The 24,825-nt window shown below is 47.8% G+C and overlaps 1 protein-coding gene across 2 annotated transcripts in view; it reads right to left on the reverse strand.

Annotated features, from left to right (window-relative positions):
* The window catches only part of ZFYVE26 (zinc finger FYVE-type containing 26), a 72,426-nt gene that overhangs the window by 21,041 nt on the left and 26,560 nt on the right, over nucleotides 1–24,825 (reverse strand). For both annotated transcript variants that reach the window (XM_047794969.1, XM_047794970.1), the window contains 16 exons: nucleotides 23,841–24,104; nucleotides 20,916–21,035; nucleotides 20,656–20,820; nucleotides 19,860–20,078; nucleotides 18,601–18,703; nucleotides 16,812–17,557; nucleotides 14,713–14,909; nucleotides 13,056–13,160; nucleotides 10,310–10,432; nucleotides 9,746–9,922; nucleotides 7,727–7,973; nucleotides 6,888–6,986; nucleotides 5,677–5,840; nucleotides 4,283–4,419; nucleotides 1,862–1,893; nucleotides 1,082–1,218 (listed from right to left, as the gene is read on the reverse strand). In XM_047794969.1, coding sequence (XP_047650925.1) covers nucleotides 1,082–1,218; nucleotides 1,862–1,893; nucleotides 4,283–4,419; nucleotides 5,677–5,840; nucleotides 6,888–6,986; nucleotides 7,727–7,973; nucleotides 9,746–9,922; nucleotides 10,310–10,432; nucleotides 13,056–13,160; nucleotides 14,713–14,909; nucleotides 16,812–17,557; nucleotides 18,601–18,703; nucleotides 19,860–20,078; nucleotides 20,656–20,820; nucleotides 20,916–21,035; nucleotides 23,841–24,104 — 3,035 coding nt within the window. The remainder of the gene's footprint in view (nucleotides 1–1,081; nucleotides 1,219–1,861; nucleotides 1,894–4,282; nucleotides 4,420–5,676; nucleotides 5,841–6,887; nucleotides 6,987–7,726; nucleotides 7,974–9,745; nucleotides 9,923–10,309; nucleotides 10,433–13,055; nucleotides 13,161–14,712; nucleotides 14,910–16,811; nucleotides 17,558–18,600; nucleotides 18,704–19,859; nucleotides 20,079–20,655; nucleotides 20,821–20,915; nucleotides 21,036–23,840; nucleotides 24,105–24,825) is intronic.

The following is a 24,825-nucleotide window of genomic DNA, read 5'->3' on the forward strand; positions in this document are numbered from 1 at the left end:
AGAGGCATATGGAGGTTCCCAGGCTATGGGTCGAATCAGAGCTAGAGCTGCCGGCCTATGCCACAGCCACAGCAATGCAGTATCCAAGCTGCATCTGTGACCTACACCACAGCTCACGGCAATGCCGGATCCTTAATCCACTGAGCAAGGCCAGGGATCGAACACACAACCTCATGGTTACTAGTTGGATTTGTTTCCACTGCACAATGGGAACTCTGGATTTGTCTTTCTGTGTCCTTTTTTTCTCTTTTTAGGGCCATATCTGAGGCATGTGGAGGTTCCAGGCTAGGGGTAGAATTGGAGCTGTAGCCTCTGGCCTACGCCATAGTCACAGCTATGCCAGATCCAATCTGCGTCCAGGACCTATGCAATAGCTTATGGCAACACCAGATCCTTAACCCACTGAGGGAGGCCAGGGATGGAGCGTGGACACTAGTCAGATTCGTTTCCACTGAGCCACAACAGGAACTCCCCCAATCATTTTTGATACTGTGACTTTGCTTGGATGTTTTAATTTTTTTTTTTTTTTTTAGCTTTTTAAGGCCACACCCATGGCATATGGAGGTTCTCAGGCTAGAGGATGAATCGGAGCTACAGCTGCCAGCCTACACCACAGGCACAGCAATGCAGGATTCAAGCCACGCCTGCGACCTACACCAGATCCTTAACCCACCGAGCAAGGCCAGGGATCAAACCTGCCACCTCATGGTTACTAGTCAGATTCATTTTCACTGCATCATAAGGGGAACTCCTCCTGGATGTTGTAGTTTTGCACTGTGTCCTCCCCCTAATCTCCACTGCCCTCACAACATCCAACCTTCTGCTTGTCAAACTCCTACCGCACTTCCAAGGCTCATCTGAAATGCCACCTCTTCCATGAAGCCTTTTCTGATTTCCTCTTGCACATCTCTTAAGCTGTTCCTCACACTTTCTGCTGTAACTGGTTTACTTGTCTCAGCTCCCCTGTTATTACACTGTAAGCAAATGAAGCCAGGCTGAGTTCAGCCAACTCTACCTTTCCTGCCACACTACCACACATGGTAAAGAAACTCGAATGGCCATCAAATGTTACTGCTGTTACCTGCTCATAGTAAAATTCGCTCCGCACCAGCTCATTTTCCTCCTCGTTCAGATCCAAAATCCATTCCACCTCGGCTGCTTTGGGGACTCTCACCACAGCTGAGTAGGGAGGGCTTTCGCTCTTGGAGCTGTCTGGGGCTGAGAAGACAGATACCAGTCATGCGTCGGTCACTGGCTGGCAGCCCGGCCCAGCCTGGGGGCGGCATGAGGGGCAGCCAGATCTCCGCCTGCTATCTCAGGGCCCTTTCTCTCCTCGTGTTCCCTTTTACTGCCTTTAGGAGACACATTAGGCACCTCAGACTCTCTTCCCCAGGCCCAGACCTGGAATGGGTGTTAGACCATCTGTCACACAACCCTGTGGCTTCGCATGAGAAACCCTAAAAGTTACATGCTTCCCAAATGGAGGGCTGGGCCATTGGCTACTCTAAAAACTAACCTACCCAAACTATGGATGCTGATGAATGAGGACAAAGAGGGAGCACTGGGAGGCAGCGTGGTGGTAAGAAAGTAGGGACAAAAAAAGAAATAAGCGACTAAAAGTTAAGGACCAAGTTCTTGGGTTGTTGGACCTTCTTAATGCTGGAAGCTAATGGGCCATTATGATAGGTTAATATGATGGCAACTTTAAGGGAAACAGCCCGGGAGAAGAGCCAAGACTTTTCCTTGGCTAACATGTTACACTGAGCTACCGTAAAGGATGTCGGCTGCAGCTGATACGCTGAAGGGAGAGTCAATGTGAGCATAGAAACCAAAAGTCACAGGGACTGTGATTCAGCCTTACCTTCTGGCTCTCCTGGATTTTCCGCTGGTGCACTGCAAACAGAGAAAGAAAAAGGAACGGCCTCAATCCCCCTCCTCTTTGTGTGAGCTTGGTAGACAGCCCTGCTGTTTACTGTGTTACCTGAATGGGATTATCAGGGAACCGCCCAAAAATCTTTTCTCTCCTTCACTTGTCACAGTCAATCACTTACCATTTCTTGTCCCTTCCATCTCCTAAATATCTCTTTAAAGGTCCCCGTCTTGCTCTTCATCCCTGCCTCAGGGCCCCCGTTATTTAATGCTGGAGCCTTTGCAGTAGTGTCCCAGTTGGTCTCCTTGATTATCCCAGCCTAGTCTCTACTTTGTAGCTCCAGTAAGCTTTCCAAAATGCACATCTGGTCATGTTATGCTGCTGCTTAAAATTCCTTGGTAGCTCCTCAGGGTGAAAATATCCACATTTGCAGATGAGCAGACAAAGCTCCTTATGGCCTGGCTGCCTCTTGAGCCTATCTCCTGCCACCCATGACTCGTGTTCAACCCATAAGACCTCCCCACACTGCCACTGGCTCTGATCAAGTTTAAGCTGGTGCCACCAACCACTGAACCCTGTCGTCACAAACCAGAGCCCAAGTCTAGTACCTGCACAGGGAACCTTCTGGTCAACCCCAGCCCGTGCTGCCAAAGAGCAAACTCAGAGCCTTTGTGCCATTCTCTAGGTCCTCCTGGCTCAGCTGCCAGCCTCTGCATCCAGAACCCTACCCCGTCACCCACCTACTGACACCTCCTCAAAGTACCCACGTTTCCTCCTTGTCCCTCCCTCTGCAGTTGTCACTCCCACTTCTAGGCATACTCTGTTGTGCCTTCTTTTCCTACTCACTTCTCATCCTCTAAGGCTCAGATCCAGTGCCACCTTCCTGACCACTGGGCTAAGCTGTGTATGTCTCTACCACTGTACTTTCCAAGGGCTCTGAGATCTGCATGCTGGCTGTCTCCCCGCTAAAATGGGGACTCCTTGAGGGCAAAGTGCTTATTGCTGAGTGATTGCAAAATGAAAGAATTTCCACTGATACTAAGTGCTCATTTCAGATCTCGGCAGTGTGTAAATAGGTGATCTCCCCATTCCTCACCGCCGACCCAGAAGGAGGCAGTGGTATGCCAGGGTCAGGGAAATTAACAGTATAAGCACAGCACGGCTTCCTACCCATGAGGTCAATAATCTTCATGGTAAATAATGATTAAAAATGCTCCATTAGCTATGGTGTAGGTTGCAGATGCAGCTCGGAATCTTGTGTTGTTGTGGCTCTGGTGTAGACCAGCAGCTATAGCTCCAATTGGACCCCTAGCCTGGGAACCTCCATATGCCACGAGAACAGCCCAAGAAAATGGCAAAAAGACAAAAAGGCAAAAAAAAAAAAAAAGCTCCATTAAAACAAACACAGTTTGATCCAGCAATCCCACTCCTGGGCATCTATCCAGAGAAAACCATGACTCGAAAAGACACATGTACTCCAATGTGCATTGCAGCACTCTTTGCAATAGCCAAGACATGGAAACAACCTAAATGCTCATCGACAGAGGAGCGGATAAAGATATAGTACATATACACGATGGAATGTCACTCAGCTATTAAAAGGAAAGAAATAATGGCATTTGCGGCAACATGGGTGGATCTAGAAATTATCATGCTAAGTGAAGTTAGTCAGACAGTGAGACACCAACATCAAACGCTCTCACTGACATGTGGAATCTAAAAAAAGGACACAATGAACTTTGCAGAACAGATACTGACTCACAGACTTTGAAAGACTTATGGTTTCCAAAGGAGACAGGTTGAGGGGTGGGAGGAATGTGTTGGGGGTTTGGGACAGACATGCTATAAAATTGGGTTGTGATGACTGTTGTACAACTATAAATGTAATAAAATTCATTGAGTAAAAAAAAAAAAATTGTACTTAGTGTTGAGACTGAAAAAAAACACCAAACATAAAAATGCTATTGCACCATTGAACAGAATGTAAAATCTATTCAAGTCTGTTAGTAAAGTTGAAGTAAGTTTGCCTTTTTTTTTTAATCTTTTTGCCTTTTCTAGGGCCGCTCCCGCGGGATATGGAAGTTCCCAGGCTAGGGGTCCAATCGGAGCTGTAGCCGCCGGCCTACACCACAGCCACAGCAACGCGGGATCTGAGTCGAGTCTGCAACCTATACCACAGCTCACGGCAACGCCAGATCCTTAACCCACTGAGCAACCTCATGGTTCCTAGTCAGATTCGTCAATTGCTGAGCCATGATGGGAACTCCCAAAGTAAGTTTGCTTTTGGATAGTGGCTTTGGCTCATATCCCCAGATGCTCTGAGGGTCTTCGTTTCACTCTCCTTTGCCGCTAGAAGTGGTGGAAAAAACTGAACAATACTGGGCTGGCAAACACCGGCTGCAGGACACTCACTCTTTATTGAAGTAACTGTAGCACTGGTCACACACGCGCGTGGGGTTCTCTCTGCAGCCTTCCACCACCATTTTCTTAGTGGAGCAGGAACTGCACACTAGCCGGCCACAGCGGCGGCAGTGATGACGCCTGTTAAACTGAGCAGTGTCACAGGGAAGAGAAGGAAGAGGAAGGACGAGAAGGTGAGATTGCAGGAACTGCGAGCACCTGTCAACCCACTTATCCTTGGAATTAGCCACCTGTGACTTCTATCAGGTGCCTGGGCCTCCGCTGAGAAAGAGCAGACCAGTTCCTGCCTCCAAGAAGCTGATATTTAAGGACCTCTCTCAGCTGATGGGCAAAGATGCCCATGCCATGGACAGTTCTTCAATAGCTCCTGACAAGTCCCACCTGCCTCTGTGGGCGAAGTTGGGGGACACGGCAAAGAGCCATGGGGAAAAAGTGACTTTCTCAGCCAGGGCAGATCACATTTCTACATGGTAGTGATGATGATGAAAAGATGTCCTTTTCAAGATGCTCTTACAAATACTGCCTTATTTCATCATAAGGGTTTGAGAGTGGCATTACATCTCCTTTATAGATGAGGCAGAAACAGACCCAGAGAAATTACATCATCGTTTTCATCAGTGCTAAGCTATTATGCCAGTTAGGTACTATGTTAAGTGTGGTAACATTTGTTACTGTAGTTACTCCTTATAGCTCCATGAGTCAAATAATAGATCATCCCTAGTTTACAAGTGAGAATCTGAGACTGAAAAAGCAAAGAATGACATTGTGAGTAAGAGGCAGAGCTAGGAGGAGAACTGAGGTCCTTTGGCTCCAGTACATAAACCCATTACTAGGTCACCTGTCTGTCTGTCTGTCTTTCTTTCTTTTTTTTTTTTTTTTTTTTTTTTGCGGCATCTGCAGCATATGGAAGTTCCTGGGCCAGGGACCTACATCTCGGTTGTGGGAATGCTGGATCCTGAACCCACTGTGCCAGGCTGGGGATCAAACCTGAACCATCTTAGAGACAACGTCAGATCCTCAACCCGCTGTGCCGCAGTGGAAACTCCCACCAGGTCACCTGTCTTACTGTGAAAGACGCAGGAGCTGGAAACAAGATCTCCTGATGTTTGGTGACTCCTCCTGCAATACCACTCAGCCTCTTTTCATTTATTTTACGGGAATGGTGGAGACAGTAGAATTTAAGGCTACCTGAGGGTGTCTACCATCTGTCTGAATCCAGAAAATACCATCTCGACAGGTCAAAGATAACCCCAGGGCCTTAGATCTGGTAGTTCTTTGGAACATACCCATATCTGCCCGGGAACCGGAGGTGACTCTAAACTGAGGTGAACTAGAGTTTTCCTTTCATTTCGCCTGCAGGTAAAGTGGATACGGATGCTGCTTACCATGGTGAAGCGCTCCCTGCAACAAACCATGCAGAGGCTCTCAGTCTCATCTGGTACCCACTGGTGCCTGGCAGGGGGTGTTGCTGGGGGCACAAACTCCAGCGGCAGCTGACTCTGTGGCAAGCTCCTCTCCCTTGGACTTGGGGAACGTACAATAGGGACACCTGGGAGTCAGAGCCAGAAGTCAGAGAGAAAGGTGATCATAGTCCAGCTAATAAATGAGGAAGGAACGTGAGAATTAAAATTACATCACTTGACAACCCCCTACTGAAATCACAGCTCCAGTTAATGATCATCAATGGCTGATGGCAAGAGAGGCAACTGGACACCCTGCCTCCTGATGGAAGGTCCACGACCACCTATCAAATATACTTTCCAAAAAATGTTAGGCCTGAATCAGATCAAGCTTCTAGATCATTCTACCAGTGTACTGGAAATAAAGGGTCTGAGACCCAGATGGCCAGAGGATAGCAATCGGCAAAAATCTGGCATGTGGGAAGGTCTACAGGTCAAATGACCCAGTTCTCTCTAAAATAAAAAAGAAGAAGGGGGCAAAAAGAAAGTAGGGAAACTATTGATTTTTTAAAAGAGACTTAAGAGATATTTTAACCCAATGTCCTGAGTGGACCTTGATCTTGATTCTAGAAAAGACCAGTTCTAAAAAAATCCTTATGAGATAGCTGACTAGACAGTTGATAATAAAAGGAACCATTAATTTTGTTGTCGGAATGAGAATGACATATGGTTTTGTTTTATAAATGTTCTTATCTTTTAGAGATATAGACTATTTTATTTATAAAAAAGTGGTATAATATCTAGGATTGGTTTCAAAATACTCCAGGAAAAGGTCAGGGGTACAGATGCAACAAGAATGGTCACACTGAGACGGTAAAAACTGCGGCTGGGTAACAGGTATAGGAGACCTCATTACACTATTTTCTCTACTTTTGTGTACTGTAAGTTTTCGATAACAAGCTAAAAAGGAGTTCCCTGGTGGCTCAATGGATTAATGATCCAGGGTTTTTACTGCTGTGGCTCTGGTTACTGCTGTGGCACGGGTTTGATCCCCGGCCCAGGAACTTCTGCATGTGACAGGTGTGGCCAAAGAAAAAACAAAACAAAACAAAACAAGAGACAGAAGAATCAGAAAATCAGAAAGAATGAGGCAAGACTGAGCTAAAAAATGGGTATCTCTCAGAACTTGTTCTTACCAGGAGAGGCAGCAGAAGAGAACTCAGCTGAGGGTGACCTAGACAAGGTCTTGAGGTCTGAAGCCTGACTGACACTTTCCTGGAGGTGAATCATTGAATCTGTAGAGAGGGAACATGGTGACAAACTTTTGTTCTGCCATAAGCCTCTTACTTGCCGTGTTAGGTGCTGAGTTCAAAGCTGTGGGTTGTGCTGTCATCCTAAGATTCTACCAGGTATGCAAAGAATGCTAGAGGTACTTCTGAGATAAAGCAAGTATGCTTTTTAAACGTCTCAAAAAAAACCAAACTATCAGACATTTAAATGATGGTCTTGGAGGGTAGGGGAAGAAAAAAAAAACTGGTGGGGAACATCAGCCCACAGTTATTTCATTTTCTTCATTCTAGAAGAGGCTGAGTCAGCTTACCTACTACTAGTGACCATGGGAATAGCCCTCAATATGAAATGATGGCACTTCAGAGCCCACCGCACCAAGGTTAGACAGAGACCACCCCCCCCACCCCCCCCAGCATGTTCTGTTTCCTGAACCTTTACATTATTATGCACTTGGTTATCTACCACCCTTTGATTCTGGTTAGCCTGCCACTTCCTCCAAAACCAAGATCTCTCCTATATAAAAGAGCTACCTCTGGAGTTCCCTGGTGGCTCAATGGCTTAAGGACCCAGCATGATCACTGCTGTGGTCCAGGTTCCATCCCAGACCTGGGAATTTTGCATAGTATGAGTGCAGCCAGGAAAAAAAAAAAAGACTGATCTCATCTCAACAGAGGAGAAATTAAAACTAAGGACGTAGCATGGTATTTCTCTGTGCAGAACCCCCATCAAGGATGCTGGCAGTTACCTGATCGTTTCTCCCTCAGAGAGTACGGCAAGTCCAGGGCTTTCCCCGCATATCTGGAAAGCAGAGCGTCCACCTCGTCCATGGTGAAGCCGATCTCCTGGCCAGCCAGCAGCTGGTGCAGGGTCTGCACAGCTACAGTGGCCCAGTCCACCTTCATGTTCATGAGCAGCTGTTCCAGCATGAGCAGGGGATTAGATGACAAGTGGGAATAGCTGGCCCGGTGCTGCTCAGGCAGGGTCAGCAGGACCTGTGTGTTGGGTAGAGCCACGGAGTGAAGAAAACTACACAATTTTCAAAAGAAAGCCAAGATTCTTATTGGGAAAGGAAAGAGCATCCGGGACCCAATGGCACTTGGTCAGCTACTGAAACTGGGAAGCAAGGCTAGACTCCTATCTAAATCCTCCAGGTGACAATCAAGACCAGGGGCCAGCAAACCTTTTCTGTTTTCGTGTAGTAAATATTTTCAGCTTTAAAGGCCATAAGGTCTTTGTTTTTTTTCCTTTTTACGGCCCCATCTGTGACATAGGGAAGTTCCCAGGCTAAGGGTCAAATCAGAGCTGTAGCTGCTGGCTTACACCACAGCCACAGGAATGCAGGACCCAAGCCACACCTGCAACCTATACCACAGCTCATGGCAATGCCAGATCCTTAACCCACTGAGTGAGGCCAGGGATTGAACTTGCATCCTCGTGGATACTAGTTGGGTTCTCAACCCTCTAAACCACAATGGGAACTCCCCCTAAGGTCTCTGTGGCAACTTGTAAATGAACGTACATGCCTGTGTTCCAATAAAATTTGATTTATAAAAGCAGGGAGAGGACTCGATTTGCCCCACAGGTAGTGGTTTCCTGATCCCTTGGCCTGGACCAACCAGATTATAATTGACCTCTGATTGTTAAACCCACATTCTATCCATTTGAGGCTTTATTAGAACATGCAAAATGTAAGGTGGATTAAAATCGGCACCTCCATTGTCCTATAGGTAAATGAGGACTCTCAACTCCTTCTAGAAGTTGTTATCACTAAGCTATAAAAAAGGTTCACTGGTTCTGCTCATTGCCAATTTTCAAAGGTTTCATTTAGGTACACCGCCTCCAAAAAATAAAAAAAATGCATCTTTTTTAGGATTTTTTTTTTTTTTTAAATGGCCACATCTGAGGCACATGGAAGTTCCTGGACCAGGGACTGAACCTGAGCTGCAGCTGTGACCTAAGCCACAGCTGTGGCAACACTGGATCCTTTAACCCACTGTGCTGGGCTGGGGATTGAACCTGAGGTGCTGCAGTCATTCTCAACCCACTGTGACACAGAGGGAACTCCAGGATCATTTTATGCAGTTAAACCCTTAGCAAGTGGGTCAGTGGTCATATTGCTGGTGTTCCCAGTGCTTGTTCTACTCATGGGGCGAGTTCTATTCTCCGGGGGCTGTAGAGATGACTGCCAATCAGAAACATCAGAGGAGAGTCAGAGGGCCTTCTCTCTCAAACTCTCCTTCACTGGATTACTTTTTCTAGCTTATGCTTTCTTCTATTAGTGTCTCCAAGGTTATACATCAAAAGTAGCTCATTACTTAGACAATTAACCCCTCTCCCTTGGCACAGACTAGCATTAAGGATTTAAAGCAGTAGTTTAAACCTTCACACCAGAATCCTTTCAGAAGATAGGCAGGCTCTGACCCAAGACACTTAGTTTTAATTAATCTAGGGTAGAGGTCAACTACGGGTATTTTTAGAAAGTCCAGGTGATTCTAATACATGGTCAGAAATTGAGAAAGATGAATATAGCAGAAGCCAGGGAAAGCATAAAAAGAACTTAAGAAGACCAGGTAAAATGCACTTTGGAGGCAGAGCAGTAAGAGAGCAATAAGCCCTGAGAGACATGGTGGGCAGCTAGGTTCAAGATTTTATACAGCACAGGTCTACGATGGCAGGTGCCTGAAAAAAGAGCCACTGAAAGGGCAAGTTCAGAAGTGGGAGCTGGACCAGCGGTACCCCACCAGCACCCTCTTCTCCTCCTGACCTTGGATCCCATGTACAGTGCCTGGATCTCACGGTGTCGGTCAGCAGTCAGTTCTCCATAGAAGTGGGTGGTGAGGTAGTTGGCCAAGAAGTGAGAAGTAGCCAAGCTCGGGTGCTGGTCAAGGGACTGCTCTGCGACCTCAAGGCACATGGTGGGGTCAGGAATTCTTCGCAGGAGCTGTTGCAGGGGGAGGGTAGAGAAGAAAGGTGAGGCTTGTAGAAGAACCCTTAGTGCAATCCTTTTTGTTTTTTTCTGAGAACAGAATCTTTAGGTTTATTCATTTTGGATTAACCCCTTCTCTGCATGTCATTTTTTACCACCCCCATAGCACCATGGCTTTGAAAGGACCAGAGTTCAGCAGAATCTTGGACCCAGATGCCCATGTGGCAGCTCATGCAGAGATAGGCACCTATAGGCAGGATGACTATAACCAGAGCCTGAAGGGCACAGTGGGCAGATCTGAGACCGAATCCTTTGCATGGGATCCAGCAGGGACAGAGCCAACCGATTTGCTACCCTTCTCATATCTCTCCTAAGGAAAACGGGGAAGAGTTGGAGGCTTACTTGCAGTGCCTTTTCAAGATCTCCTCTTTCTAAAAGGTGAAGAAGATGCTTTTGATGTAGGTTGATCAAATGTTCTCTTGGAATGGGGTAGAGGCGGCCCCACTCCTCACACAGCTCATACTCCTGGAAGGAAACACATATGCCTTTAATCTCTTTAAATGACTGGCCTTGTCACGTATCCAGCTCTTGCCTGATTTTTCTCAGCAGTCTGCTAAAGCCCCAGGGAAGTTTGGTAAATGCCCATGGGAACTTTGCTGAGGGATTAAAGTCGGATCATAAACTCAAAGGAATAGAGTGGCAAGGTTACTCACTAAAATGCTCTGAGTAGGCTGACTGTTAATGATGTCCTTTTCCCCTTAGCTCTACTATGAAAAGGAAACAGCTCACATACAGCTACCGACACTTGGTATTAGCCCTGGGAATATACTATGGAAGTGGGCAAGACATGGAAAATTGTCCAAAGGAGACAGTACCTGCTCAGCTCTGATTGTTGCCATATGAATGTGCATGCCCAGTGGGGCCAGACTTTAAAAAATTCTGATTTTTTTTTTGTCTTTTTGCCTTTTCTGGGGCTGCTCCCGTGGCATATGGAGGTTCCTAGGCTAGGGGTCGAATCAGAGCTGTAGCTGCTAGCCTACACCAGAGCCACAGCAACATGGGATCCGAGGTGCGTCTGCAACCTACACCACAACTCAGGGCAACGCCAGATCCCTAACCCACTGAGCAAGGCCAGGGATCGAACCCACAACCTCATGGTTCCTAGTCAGATTCGTTAACCACTAAGCCATGATGGGAACTCCAAAAAATTCCAAAAAATTAAAATTTATAAGTTTCAAAATGTCCACCAACAGAGGAATGGATAAAGAAGATGTGGTATATATATATATATATATATATATATATATATATATATATAATGGAATATTACTCAGCCATAAAAAAGAACAAAGTAATGTCATTTGCAGTAACATGATGGACCCAGAGATTATCATACTAAGTCAGAGAAAGACAAATATCATATGTCATTTATATGTGGAGTGTAATAAAAAATGATACAAACGACCTTATTTACAAAACAGCAACAGACACACAGATCTCAAAATCAAATTTATGGTTACCAAAAGGGAAACATGGGCAGGAGGGATAGATTAGGCGTTTGGGATTAACATTTACACATTTTTACATAAAAAATAGGTAACTAACAAGAACCTACCAGATAACCTACTCAATATTCTGTAATAACCTAAATGGGAAAAGAATCTGAAAAAGAATGGAAATATATGTGTGTGCAGATATGTATGTGTATGTCTGATTCACTTTGCTGTACACCTGAAACTAATACAACATGGTAAATCAACCACACTCCAATATAGGATTTTAAAAATTCAAAAAAAAATTTTTTAATTAAAAAATTTCCCAGAGTTCCCATTGTGGCGCAGTGGTTAACGAATCTGACTAGGAACCATGAAGTTGTGGGTTCGATCCTGGCCTCGCTCAGTAGGTTAAGGATCTGTTGTTGCTGTGAGCCGTGGTATGGGTCGTGGACGTGGCTCAGACCTGGCGTTGCTGTGGCTCTGGTGTAGGCTGGTGGCTACAGCTCCGATTGGACCCTTAGCCTGGGAACCTCCAAATGCCATGGGAGCGGCCCTAGAAAAGGCAAAACAAAACAAAACAAAACAAAACATCCCTATTTTACAACATTGGCAATGAAATGTGTATGAAAAGCTAAAAATTCTGCAGCCCAATACTTCCTAGGCCAAACATGTTGGGGCTGGATTCCATCGATATCACCCCTTGTTACTCCCCCAACCCCAATCTGTGAACTCTGGATTAAAGTTTGAGAGTGAAATTCCCACAGCTTTGTCCAAATATTCTATTACGGTGGCATCTGGGATGCCCTCCCCACAGCCCTGCCTGGGGCCACCTTCAGGATGCTTCCTTGTTTCTTAGGCTACATTAGGTGCCCTGTGTGTAGTCCCACCACAGGCTCGTCTTACTTCTGTCACTTGATATACTGCAGTCACCTAGGGGTGTGTCTCACATTGCCCCCCTTCCTGAGGGTGTCATCCCCTTAGCACAAGGACAAGGACTAAGCTTAATTATCTTTGCTGCACCACCATCGCACACAGACAGTTAAAACAGGTTTTTTGGATGAATAAGCATGTGAATAAATACACCTACATTTTGAACTACAGTATACCAGCTCCTTAAAGGGTAAATTAAATTCTACTAAGCACTCACTTGTCTGGTAAACACAGGAAAAGATAGCCAAGATCACTGGTAATCACGGTAATGTAAATTAGAAAACAACAGTGAGATACTACCTTATTGGCAAAAAGTGAAAAGATGCCAAAGTTGGTAAGAAGATGACGCAATGGGAACTATGAGTGGGAGAAAAACCAGGCCATTGGGTCTGAAGAGCAACGTGGTGACATCTTTACATCTTTGTAAAGGGGAGGACGCTGATGCCTCATGATACAGCAATTCCACTGCCAGGTAAACCATCTGTACCCAGTGCAAACAGTATAGGAAATCTCATGTATGAAAAATCTAAAAGCATCCACTGTATTCTTCTCTATACTTCTCTGTACATTGCTAAGTTTCACAAGTACACAAAAGCAAAGAGAACATAGGTAGTTATGAAAAAAATGTGAATACTGATACAAGGAAAGAGTCTACATAACCAGCTAAGGAGCTGCAACTCTGAGAAGAGGAGGAAGGGGGATATGACCCAGGAAGATGGTACCTTTGCTTCCAGAATCATGTTCATGACAGTCGATGGGTCCTCAACACAACAGTTCCTCAGGGTCTGCCAGTCACACCACACGGGGGGAGCCTGCAAACCTAGAATCTAAGGAAAAACAAGAAAAGCTGTCACACCATGCTGCAGCGTCTCCCTCCAGGAATAAGTCCTCGAGTAGCCAGGGATGGGCTACCCCAGGTCTCTGTCCCAAAGTCAGGCTGTCAGAACTTACCAGGAAGGAGGAGGAGTTGGAGCAAACAGGTCAAAGACTTTTGGAGAGGTGAGTGAACCTATCTGGGAAGTGGAATCAGGCAGCCAGGCTGGGGGTGGGGAGGGTGGGGGGAAGCCAGGCTGGGGGTGGGGAGGGTGGGGGGGGAGGCCAGGCTGGGGACCTTTCACTTAGAGGACACCTTTCAGGCAGCCAGGCTGGGGGTGGGGAGGGTGGGAGGAAGCCAGGCTGGGGGTGGAGAGGTTGGGGGGGGAGGCCAGGCTGGGGACCTTTCACTTAGAGGACACCTTTCAGAGGCTGCTGTGCTTTGCAGCTTGTTGTGACTTCTGAGGTCACTTGCCCCCTGCTCCGCCACCTCAAAACTCTACCCAGGTTACGCTTCTGGCCTGAATGCCCTGCGGGATTATCTTTCCTGCACCACTTTAGCTCTGCATGGCAATGGCTGAGCAAGAGTGGAAAGATCTTCAGCTGCCACTTTGACTTTCCCTGGTTGGGCTCTAGACTGTTTGCTTCCAAGCACCAGGTACACACAGAGAAGTGAGCATATATTTGTACTTGTCATGTAGCTGTACCCCTTAAATCTGTCTCCCTGAGCCTCTTGATCTTGAATATAACATATCCCACAAGAGATCTTTCACGTTTGAAACTGTCACTTTCATGCATCCTTTCAAAAAGGTCTTGAAATTTAGCTGAAATTTAAAACAATCTTTTGGAGCTCTGTTGTGGCTTAGTCTTAAGAACCAGACTAGTCTCCACGAGGAGATGGGTTGGATCCCTGGCCTCACTCAGTATGCTAAGGATCTGGCGTTCCCACAAGCTGCGGCACAGGTCACAGATTTGGCTTGGATCTGATGCGGCTGTGACTGTGTGTAGGCTGGCAGCTGCAGCTCAGATTTAACCTCTAGCCTGGGAACCTCCATATGCAGGATGTGCAGCCCTAAAGTAAAAAAATAATTAAAACAATCTTTAAAGAAGATATACTAGAAATTAAACTCTATAAAAACTCCTGAACAACAACAAAAGATATAACATACACGAAGCTAAAATATACAAGAATACCTCAAAGATACTGTGGGTTCGCTTCCAGACTATCACAAAACAGTAAATATCATAACAAAGTCACTTGGATTTTTGGTTTCCCGGTGCATATAGAGTTACATTTACACTATAGTGTAGTCTATTAATTGTGCAATAACATTGTCTAAAAACATGTACATGGCTTAATTAAACGCTTTATTGCTAAACAATGGTAACCATCATCTGAGCCTGCACTGTAAGAGTCACTGTAATCCTTTTGCAACAGCAACATCCAAGTTCACTGATCACAGGTCACCCTAACAAATAGAATAATCCTAAAAAAGTCCTAAATATGGCAAGAAGTACCATAATGGGTACAATAATACTGAAAAAGTTTGATGCCAGAGTCCCTACCTTCTGGTAGACCCGCAGCTCCACTAGCTTTCTCTGCAGCTCACGTTCTAGCCCATCTTGCACAGCGGGGTCTGAGATGCAGTAAGCCAGGATCTCCAGGCACGACTCCAGGGGCCACCGGTCCACAAACTGCAGTGTTAGCCGACTTCTCAGAGATGCATCCTTCACAGCAAACAGGTACTGCCAACCTTTTTTGTCTACAAGACCAAAAGATGATCAGAGGCAGCAAGCCTGGCACGAGAGCCCAAGAGTCCATCTGACCTGAATTAGTTTTTACACTTGGAAAACATCTACGACAAGGAGAAATGCTATTGCCCTATGTTTCTCTTTAAGTAAACATAATCACAGTCACGGGGCTTTCTTTTCTTTCTTATTTTTTTTTTGTCTTTTCTAGGGCGGCACCCAAGGCACATGGAGGTTCCCAGGCTAAGGGTCCAATCAGAGCTGTAGCCACTGGCCTACACCACAGCCAAGGCAATGTGGGATCGAGCCACATCTGCAACCTATACCACAGCTCGTGGCAATGCCGGATCCTTAACCCACTGAGCGAGGCCATGGATGGAACCTACAACCTCATGGTTCCTGGTCAGATTCGCTAACCACTGAGCCACGACAGAAACTCTTCAAGGGGCTTTCTAAAGAGCGAGAGAGAAGGAAGAAAGGGTGACGGAAAGAATGAAGGGAGAAAAGACAAAAGAACAGGTAAGGTTCTCTATGCATACATGGCACCATTTCAAACTCAACTTGTCAGCAGAACTTTGAGTTTTCCCTGCAGTTTCCACTCTGTGCCATATATAAGGACTTGCACGTTATTTATTTATTTCAGGTAAACTAGTTTCCCTCCCTCACCACCATCTGTTATTACTTAACAGCGCTCTCTCACACCCACTTCACAGAGCTGAAAAGCAGACTCCAAGCCATTAAGATTGCACAGCCAGTCAGTGGATTTTTTTTTCTCCACCTTCTCAAGGAGAGATCTTCCCACAGGGCAGTCAGGCCCCTGCCCAGAAGCCATTCCCCACAGGCTGCTCAACTCTTTCTCCCCCTAGTGGAGGAATACTTATCATTGCTCTCAACTCAGAGGAGATTTTAAAGTTGGAACGGTCAAACAGGCCCAGAATCTGTTTTTATAAATAAAGTTCTTGGGAGTTCCTGTCGTGGTGCAGTGGCTAATGAATCCGACTAGGAACCATGAGGTTGCAGGTTCGATCCCTTGCCTCGCTCAGTGGGTTAAGGATCCGGCGTTGCCGTGAGCTGTGGTATAGGTTGCAGATGTGGCTTGGATCCTGAGTTGCTGTGGCTGTGGCTCTGGCATAGGGTACAGCTCTGATTCGACCCCTAGCCGTGAGAGCGGCCCTAGAAAAGGCAAAAAGACAAAAAAAAGGTAAAAAAAAATAAAGTTTTTTTTTTTTTTGGCCGCCCAGTGGCACATGGAATTCCTGGACCAGGGATCAGATCCAAGCCACAATCGAGACGCAAGCTGCAGCTGCGGCAATGTGGGATGCTTAACCTACCGTGCGGAGCCGGGACAGGGATCCGACCTGCAGCCCGGTGCTCCCAAGACGATGTTGATGCTGTTGTGCCACCGTGGGAACTCCTAAATAAAGTTTTATTAGCAGACAGCTGTGCTCACTCATTTATGTATCATCTATGGCTGCTTTCACGTTATAACGTCGGAGCCTCTCAAGTAGTTGCAACCAGGCCTCTATGGTCTACAAAGCCCTTTACAGAAAAACTTTCCTGCCCCCTATTTTAAAGGGAACACTTGCGTGAAGCCCATATTAGGCTCCTGGAAATGGGGCTCAGATACTTGAAGGGTATGGAATTTTCCAATGATTCTGATATGCAGGGTTGAGAATACTGGTTATGAGTGCCTGTCCGAAATAAAGTCAGATGGACTTGGGTTCTAAGCTCTGCTCCACCACTGACTATCCTGGGCAGATTCCTACCCTCTGAGCCTCGCTCTCCTCTCAGTATCATGAGATTCTGGCGGGGGGCCTTTCTCTGGAGTTACTGTGAGGATCAGATGTGATGATCCACTCAGTGAATGCTCAGTATTAGGGCCACTGGTGCAGGAGGAGATACAGCTTTTTGCTCACCACATGCCACGGCGCAGCTCAGGACCGCATCCCATATGCTGCTCAGGTCATCCGCCTCTCGCCCGTACTCTTCAGTGAGCTGAAGGGCCCGGCGCCAATCTCTGGCCACCAGGGCTTCCTCAAAGGCCTCGGTGAGCACGTCCAGGGCGACGGGAGAATGCAGGCCCAGGAGGACGGCAGAGAGATTGGCCTGGCCGCAGAGACTTGCTGTCAGGCTCTGCCCCTGCTCAGAGGACCCTCGGAGTGGCTCCCAGGCAGCCAGGAGGGCGGCCTTGAGCATGGGGAACTGTTCCAGGAGGCGCTCACACTCCCGGGCTACCTGCTCTGCAGTCAGAGGCACCTCCCTGCGGCCACGAAGCTCCTTCCATGACAAGCTGGGCTTGGTGACCTTTGACCCCCGGGAGGCCCCCAGACAGGCCACCAGAGCCAGCAGCTTCGAGCGGGACTTAAGGAAGGCCAAGGCAGAGGAGGTGAGGGCATGGGGTGATGAATCCTTTGGGGACGAGCGGGGCTTTCTCTCCACTGTGGGATTCTCGGTGGGCCTCGGGGAGCTCAGCGTGGAAGGCGGGAGGTCCTCCAGGCAGTGGGAGGCGTGCAGCTGAACCAGGGTGCCCAGGCGGGTCAGGAGGGATGACGTCTGCTGGCTCTGCCAGGAAGGGCAAAGGGCGAGGGGCTCGCAGCAGCAGTGGACAATGACCTGTGGCACACTCAGGCTGAGACCCTCTCGGGCCAGAAGGGCTGCCAGCCTGGAGGGAGAGAGGCAGAGGGCATGCAAGGCTTGAGTGTCTGGGCACTGTCCCCCAATGACAGAATTTCTTTATGTTGACATAAGCAAATGTAAACATAGACTCTTTAATTGTTCCCCCATCCCCTTCTCTTTTTAACTCATAAGGCAGCCAATGAATGTCACTGCTCTGCCTCTTGCTTTTTCTTTTTTTTGTCTCTTTAGGGCCGCACCCACGTCATATGGAGGTTTCCAGGCAAGGGGCTGAATCGGAGCTGTAGCTGCTGGCCTACGCCACAGCCACAGCCATGCTGGATCCAAGCTACATGTGCGACCTACACCACAGCTCATGGAAACACTGGATCCTTAACCCACTGAGCAAGGCCAGGGATCGAACCCGCAACCTCATGGTTCCTAGTTGGATTCGTTTCTGCTGTGCCACGACGGGAACTCCTGCCTCTTGCTTTTTTTACTTAATAATATAACTTGGAGATCTGTCCATATCCCTCATTCTTTTTTATAGCTACATGGCATCCTATTCTGTGCATGAACCAGAATGTGACTAGTCTCCTATTAGTGGACAAGGGCTATTACATCTAAAGCTGTAATAAAATGACTTGGTACATACAGCATTTTTTATATGTATAATAAAGCTGCGGGACAGAATTACCTAATGTGGACTGCTAGGCCAAAAATACAGAATGTCACCCTAGGGGATATGGACAAAGTGCCCTCTCACAGGGGCTGTACCAATTTATATCCTGCTGGAAATCTACAGACTAGCCAATGTGTTATTCAATGTGTTATTGAATTTTCAGATTTGTGCCTACTTATAAGTGAAGCGTCACCTCAAAATTTCATACTTTCATACATAAACGTTAGCGGTGGAGAGAGAGAAAGCAACAAGGCACAGAGAATTTTAATGTAGCCTGGATAAAAGTAAATGTAAATTAAGGGAAAAGTCTGGCAGAAACCTCCGCTCTCTGTACAGCACCCACGCACAGACGCACTGAGCGCTTGGTTTCCTTGATGTGACATTTAGGAAGGCCCACGGGTGGCTCCTACCTGTTGGGGGGAACTTGTCGCTCAAGCAGGAGGTGTGACACCAGTTGGGAAGAGCTCTGTTGCAGGAGAACAAAGGGGTTTCCTATCTTGACCTCCACGTGATCTGCAAAAGTAAAGAAAGTGAGCTCTGTCTGTACCACCAACTGCAACATTCAGAGTCCTGTTTTTCAGAATCAATTCTTAAAAAGTACAGTGTCAAAACTACATGGAAAGCCTTTCTGTTGATATCTGCTAGGTAAAGGGTATTCTTGACATGATACTGACCACAGGTTTTTTGTTTTTTGTTCTGCCTTTCCTAGGGGTACTCCCGCAGCACATGGGAGTTCCCAGGCTAGGGGTCCAATCGGAGCTACAGCTGCCGGCCTACACCAGGGCCACAGCAACACGGAATCCGAGCTGCATCTGTGACCTACACCACAGCTCATGGCAATGCCGGATCCTTAATCCACTGAGTGAGGCCAGGGATCGAACTCGAAACCTCATGGTTCCTAGTTGGATTCGTTAACCACTGAGCCATGACAGGAACTCCAATGCTGACCACAGGTTTATCTCCACCTTCCCAGTGCTCTAAAGACTTCCAACCACAGACAAATTCCAGGGAGCAGGTCTAGCCACCCACAGCTCTTCCTGCTCCCTTTAACCTGACTGAAGTGAGGCAATTCTCAGTTCTGTGGACCCCTGTCAGAATCTGCCACTTATGTCAGAGAGTGAATTCCTCATATCCACAATGGGTCGAAGGTCTGAGAGAGGAATTGAGTCACTAATGCCATCGAAACGTTATCAAGTACTCTCATGAGTGGTACTACGGCATGAGGCACTGGGGAGACAAAGATGAAGAAAATAGAGGTACAAAGAGAGGACCTTATAAATCTAGTGTCCTTGGCTACTGCTGTACCCCAAATCTCTTTTTTTTAATTATTATTTTTTTAAATGGCCACATCTACAGCATATGGAAGTTCCTGGGCTAGGGGGTCAAATCGGAGCTGCAGCTGCTGTCCTACGCCACAGCCACAGCCACATCGGATCTGAGCCGCATTTGTGACCTATGACACCACAGCTTATGGAAACGCTGGATTCTTAATCCACTGTGTGAGACCAGGATTGAACCTGCATCCTCAGAGACAGTGTCGGGTTCTTAACCTGCTGAGCCACAACGGGAACTCCTGCGCCCAGAACCTCCTAACTAAGCACCTTTCTCTTCCTTGCCCTAAACACCTGCGGGCCAGTCCTGACTCTAGTTCCTCTTCCTTGCTACTTACCGGGCTCAGAGCTCAAGCTCCGAAGGAGAACAGCGGCCAGGGTGCTGCAGTACCTGAAGAAGGTGCCCATGTAGTCGGTCTGCCTGCCGTCTGCTGGCATCTGTTTGCCCAGGTTCTTCTGGAGGAGCTGAGTCTGGGTGTACACAGGGTGGGCCTCTGCCTCCAGAGCCTTCTGGGCCACCTGCTCCACCAGGGAGGAGAGGGGAGTACTCCTGGGCTCTGGGGAGGAGTTAGGAAAGGAGAAGGGATGTCGGCTGTAGTCTGCATCCAGCTGTGGGTCCATTTCCAACACGAGGCGTGAACTGGGCCTCTGCACACCGCCTGGGGCGTCCAATAGCCTGGGCAGCTACACTCCTAAGGCAGCTCCAAAGTCCTAAGCTGGCTGCCTGTACAAGGGGTTCTCAGCCAGGAAGAGCTTTGAGTCTGGGGGAGTCAGGGTGGAGAGTTCTGTTTCCACCCGGTGTCTCTGGGGTGGAAGGGCTTTATGAAGCGCACGGCAATTTTGAGGGGAAATGGATGTTTACAGAGTAACTTCTGGGTATGCCTCTTGTTAGGAAGAGAAAACTGTGCCACCTAACAGAGAGCCAAGCATCCCTTTACCGAGGAGGTGGGCAAACAGGTGGAATTAGGCGACAGGCCCTGGCTAACCAGAGGGCTGGGAGGGCCCACTGCTGGAGTCCTAAGCCTCTGCGCCAAAGGGTTTCTTCCCATTCTGCTGTTTCCTCTCCCCCCTTTGGCCTCATCTACATCCGCTCCCCTGCCCCCCAGCCCCCAGCACGCAGAGTCGGGCCTGTACCTGGCAGCTCGAGTGCTTCTCTCAGCGCCTGAAGGATCTGCTCCAGCTGCTGGGAGAGGGTGGTGTGGCTGGCAACACAGTCCTCCGTGAGGCAGGGCCAGCACATCTGAAGCCACTCAGCAATGCTGCACCGTGGGGGACCGCTTCCTTTCTCTTCTACACTCTCTACAGAGAGCCAACGAGAAAGAAGCAGTGAGGTCTGATGCTGACCTAATGTTCCGAGTCCGGGAGATTAAAAACAAGGTAGTAAAGCAACTCACCGGATTTGATGTGTCCGGCTGCCGTAAGTGGGTAATTGAGAATCTTACTGATCTGCTGAAGGACACTTGGGAAACCTCGAATGCCATCAGCATTGAGGCATACGTGGTCTAGCCGGCGACCTGGGAATGAAACAAGAGGGAATGCAGACAAAAATAAGGTTCTTGTAGAGACTGACCCTCGGTCCTGTGTTTACCTGTAGAGCTTTATCTCCTCCAATATTAAGGAGGACATGGATGCTGTGCCATTGGGGGTGACAACCAGCATACCTGCCTTATTCCATGCCTGAAGCTCCAGGGCTGCCTCTGGCAAGATGCCTCAGCTGCCCAGAGCCGCAGACCCAGAAGCTTGGCATTCCCAGGGCACTGCTGTCCTAAGCAGTCAGGCGCTTCTTGTGGATTTGCTTTGGTACGTCCCTCAGCCCCGAACTTGAGCTGGGATCCCATTTATCTTCTCTAATTGTTTTTAAAAATCTTTTTAGGGCCACACACACAGCATATGGAAGTTCCCAGGCTAGGGGTCCAGTCGGAGCTACAACTGCCAGCCTACACCACAGCCACAGCAACGTGGGATATGAGCCATGTCTGCGACCTACACCACAGCTTGCCGCAATGCTGGATACTTAACCCACTGAGCGAGACCAGGGATCGAACCCACATCCTCATGGATACTAGCCTGGTTTGGTTCAGCTGAGCCACAACAGGAACTCCTACTTTTTTTTAGCTGCACTCTCCGCATATGGAAGTTCCTGGGCCAGGGACTGAACCTAGGCCACCGCAGTGACTACACCAGATCCTTAACTGTTAGGCCACCAAGGAACTCCTTCTTAATTTTAAGTGGTATCTGGACGCCCTGACTAAACTATAAAGAACTTTACGGACAGGGTTTATTCCTTATACCTTTCCTGTGCTCCCATGTACTTGGGATAATCTGGAAATACAGTAGGTACTAAATTAATTCCTAACTGATTGGCATGAAACCAATCAGCTTGAATATTCTTAACAGCTTGACTGATATCTCCATTCATTTTAGAACATAAGTACTAGATGAGGGGGAGGGAAATTCATGAAACAGCAGTGTATAGGTCACAGCACATCTTCTTAGGACTATGTGACCATTAAAGGACTTTAGTTAACAGCTCAGAAGTGATTTGGAAGGGTGTGCTGACGAGTTAACACAGAAGGCCCGAGGCTGCTATCCTTAGACAGGCCTACCTGCAAGGTTGGGCCCTGGTTGGTGCCTGTGAACTCGACTGGTAAATGGTTTCCTACACTGATAGAAAAGGAGCCATTCATTGTGCCCAAGCTGTTTGTACCGAGTGGTTTATACTGAACACCTGCCCTCCTTCTGAAGGTTTGGCATTTTGGTACATGCTGGGCAGAGGGTGCCTTTGTTACCAGCCCCCAATATCCTTGGGCGCTGGGTCGCTGGTGAGCTTCCGGAAGACAACAATTCACACTTGTTTGTTGACACAACTCATTGCTGGAGGAGTGAAGCATGTCCTGTGTGACTCCAGTGGGAGAGGACTCTTGGAAGCCTGTGCCTGGTTTCCATCAGACTGAACCCGATGAGCCTTTTTCCCCTTTGCTAGTTTTGCTTAGTGTCCTTTTGCTGAAAGAAACTGTAGCCGAGAGGATGACTGTGTGGGTGGATCCAGCGAATCACACCACTCACCATCTTCCCTCCATTTCCCTCAGAGAGAACGCGTTTCTTTCTCCCTCCCTGGTCAGTCCTTCCAGCATTTGGTGTGTGCATCAAGGAAGGTGGGGACCGGAGATGTGCTTCATTCTTTCTTCATATTCCTTTACCTTCACGTTTCCAAGAATTCCCTATATATCTCCTGGGACAGCATTAACCTCAAGGGACAATCCTCCCTCCAACCGTGATCCACTAAATGTTCCCTTACACCTCGTGTACAAAACTGGGACTCAGGTTTTTGCTATTTTTGTTTTTTGGCTGAGCCCCATGGTAGGTGGAAGTTCCTGGGCCAGGGCTCAAACATGCAACAACAGCAGTAACCAGAACCGCAGCAGTGACAACACCAGGTCCTTAACCTGTTGTGCCACCAGGGAACTCTAAGACTCAGGTTTTAGGTTAAGTGGGATTCACTCTGGACAGGGCATGCAGTTTAAGGGCACACGTTCCATTTATACTACTTTTTTTTTTTTGGTCTTTTTGCCATTTCTTGGGCCACTCCTGTGGCATATGGAGGTTCCCAGGCTAGGGGTCTAATCAGAGCTGTAGCCACCAGCCTACGCCAGAGCCACAGCAACACGGGATCTGAGCTGCGTCTGCAACCTACACCACAGATCACGGCAACGCCGGATCCTTAATCCACTGAGCAAGGCCAGGGATGGAACCCGCACCCTCATGGTTCCTAGTCGGATTCGTTAACCACTGTGCCATGATGGGAACTCCCATTTATACCATTTTTGAATGTATATTTCTTCCCTGAATTTATTTATAAACCAGATAAGAATTTTCCCAAATGACTGCTGATTGCTATATTTATTAAGAAAGTGAGATTCTTGGAGTTCCCACTGGGGTGCAGTGGGTTAAGAACCTGAATGCAGTAGCTCAGGTGGCTGCAGAGGTGCAGGCTTGATCCCCAGCCTGGCGCAGTGGGTTAAAGGATCTGGGACTGCCGAAGCTACATCGTTTAAGTCACAGCTGCGGCTCGGATTTAATCCATGGCCCGGGAATGGCCATATACCTTGGGTGTGGTCATTTAAAAAAAAAAAAAGGTGAGACTCTCAATAGACTATATTTAAGTCACCAGGTTAGACATGAGGAAATTAACTAATAATCCTTTCTCGGTCCCTCCTTCCCCAATCCCTGCTTTCTTCTTGCACAGTCAGCAAGCACCTTGGAACCCCCCTCTTCTCATTTGAGAACTGAGGGATAAAGTGAAAGGAGCACACACTCACCCCGACTCTCAAGGCTGCTGTTTAGACGCCGTTCAGCGGTTTCCAAGAGCTGCTTGCCTGTTTTCCAGAGCTGGCACTGAGAGCAAGCCAGGTCAAACGCAGCCATAGCGGGGGGACTGAGGTCTTCCAGAACTTCTCTCAGGGGAGCGGTGGACTCTACTGGGCTGCTGCTTATCCAAAAGTCCTCCTGGAGCGTGGGGATGGGGTCTCCAGAGGTGCTGAGCAGCTTGTCGGTCACATCAGAGATGGAGTAAAATACCATCCCTGGACACCCAGCAGTGGAGCAAAATGCAAGAGATTAAAAGGAGTCTCTCTACCACTTTTATTTCGAAAAGCAGTTATTTAGAAAATGTCTGAAGAGTTCCCAATGTGGTGCAAGGAATCAGCAGCACCTCTGCAGCAAAAGGATGCAGGCTGGATCCCTGGCCCAGCACAGGGAGTTAAAGAATCTGTCATTGCTGCAGCTACAGTATGAGTCAAAACTGAGGCTCAGATCTGATCCCTGGCTTGGGAACTCTATATGCCATGGGGAGGCCATTAAAAAAAAAAGTTGAGGTCCTTCACCACAGGATATTGTCTATGCATCCCATCATTACAGCCCACTCTCATGCCATCAAAACAATGGTATGGAAAAGGAAGACCAAGAGACACTGGGGACTGGGGGCTTCTTCTAATGGGATCCAGAAGTAGGCTGAGAAAGAATGAGGCGGATCTATGTGTGCTCATTAGAAAAGATCTCCGAAACATACTGCTAAAAATGCAAGGCAGAAAACACTACTGTTGTAAGAGTTCCCGTTGTGGCTCAGCGGGTTACGAACCCGACTAGTTATCCATGAAGATGCAGGTTTGATCTCTGGCCTTGACCAGGGGGTTAAGGATCCAGCATTGCGGGACCTGTGATGTAGGTTGCAGATGTGGCTTGGATCTGGCATTGCTGTGGTTGTGGTGTAGGCTGGCAGCTGCAGCTCTGATTCAATCCCTAGCC

The sequence above is a fragment of the Phacochoerus africanus genome, chromosome 9, assembly GCF_016906955.1.
Source record: "Phacochoerus africanus isolate WHEZ1 chromosome 9, ROS_Pafr_v1, whole genome shotgun sequence".
In the NCBI taxonomy this organism is placed as follows: Eukaryota; Metazoa; Chordata; class Mammalia; order Artiodactyla; family Suidae; genus Phacochoerus; species Phacochoerus africanus.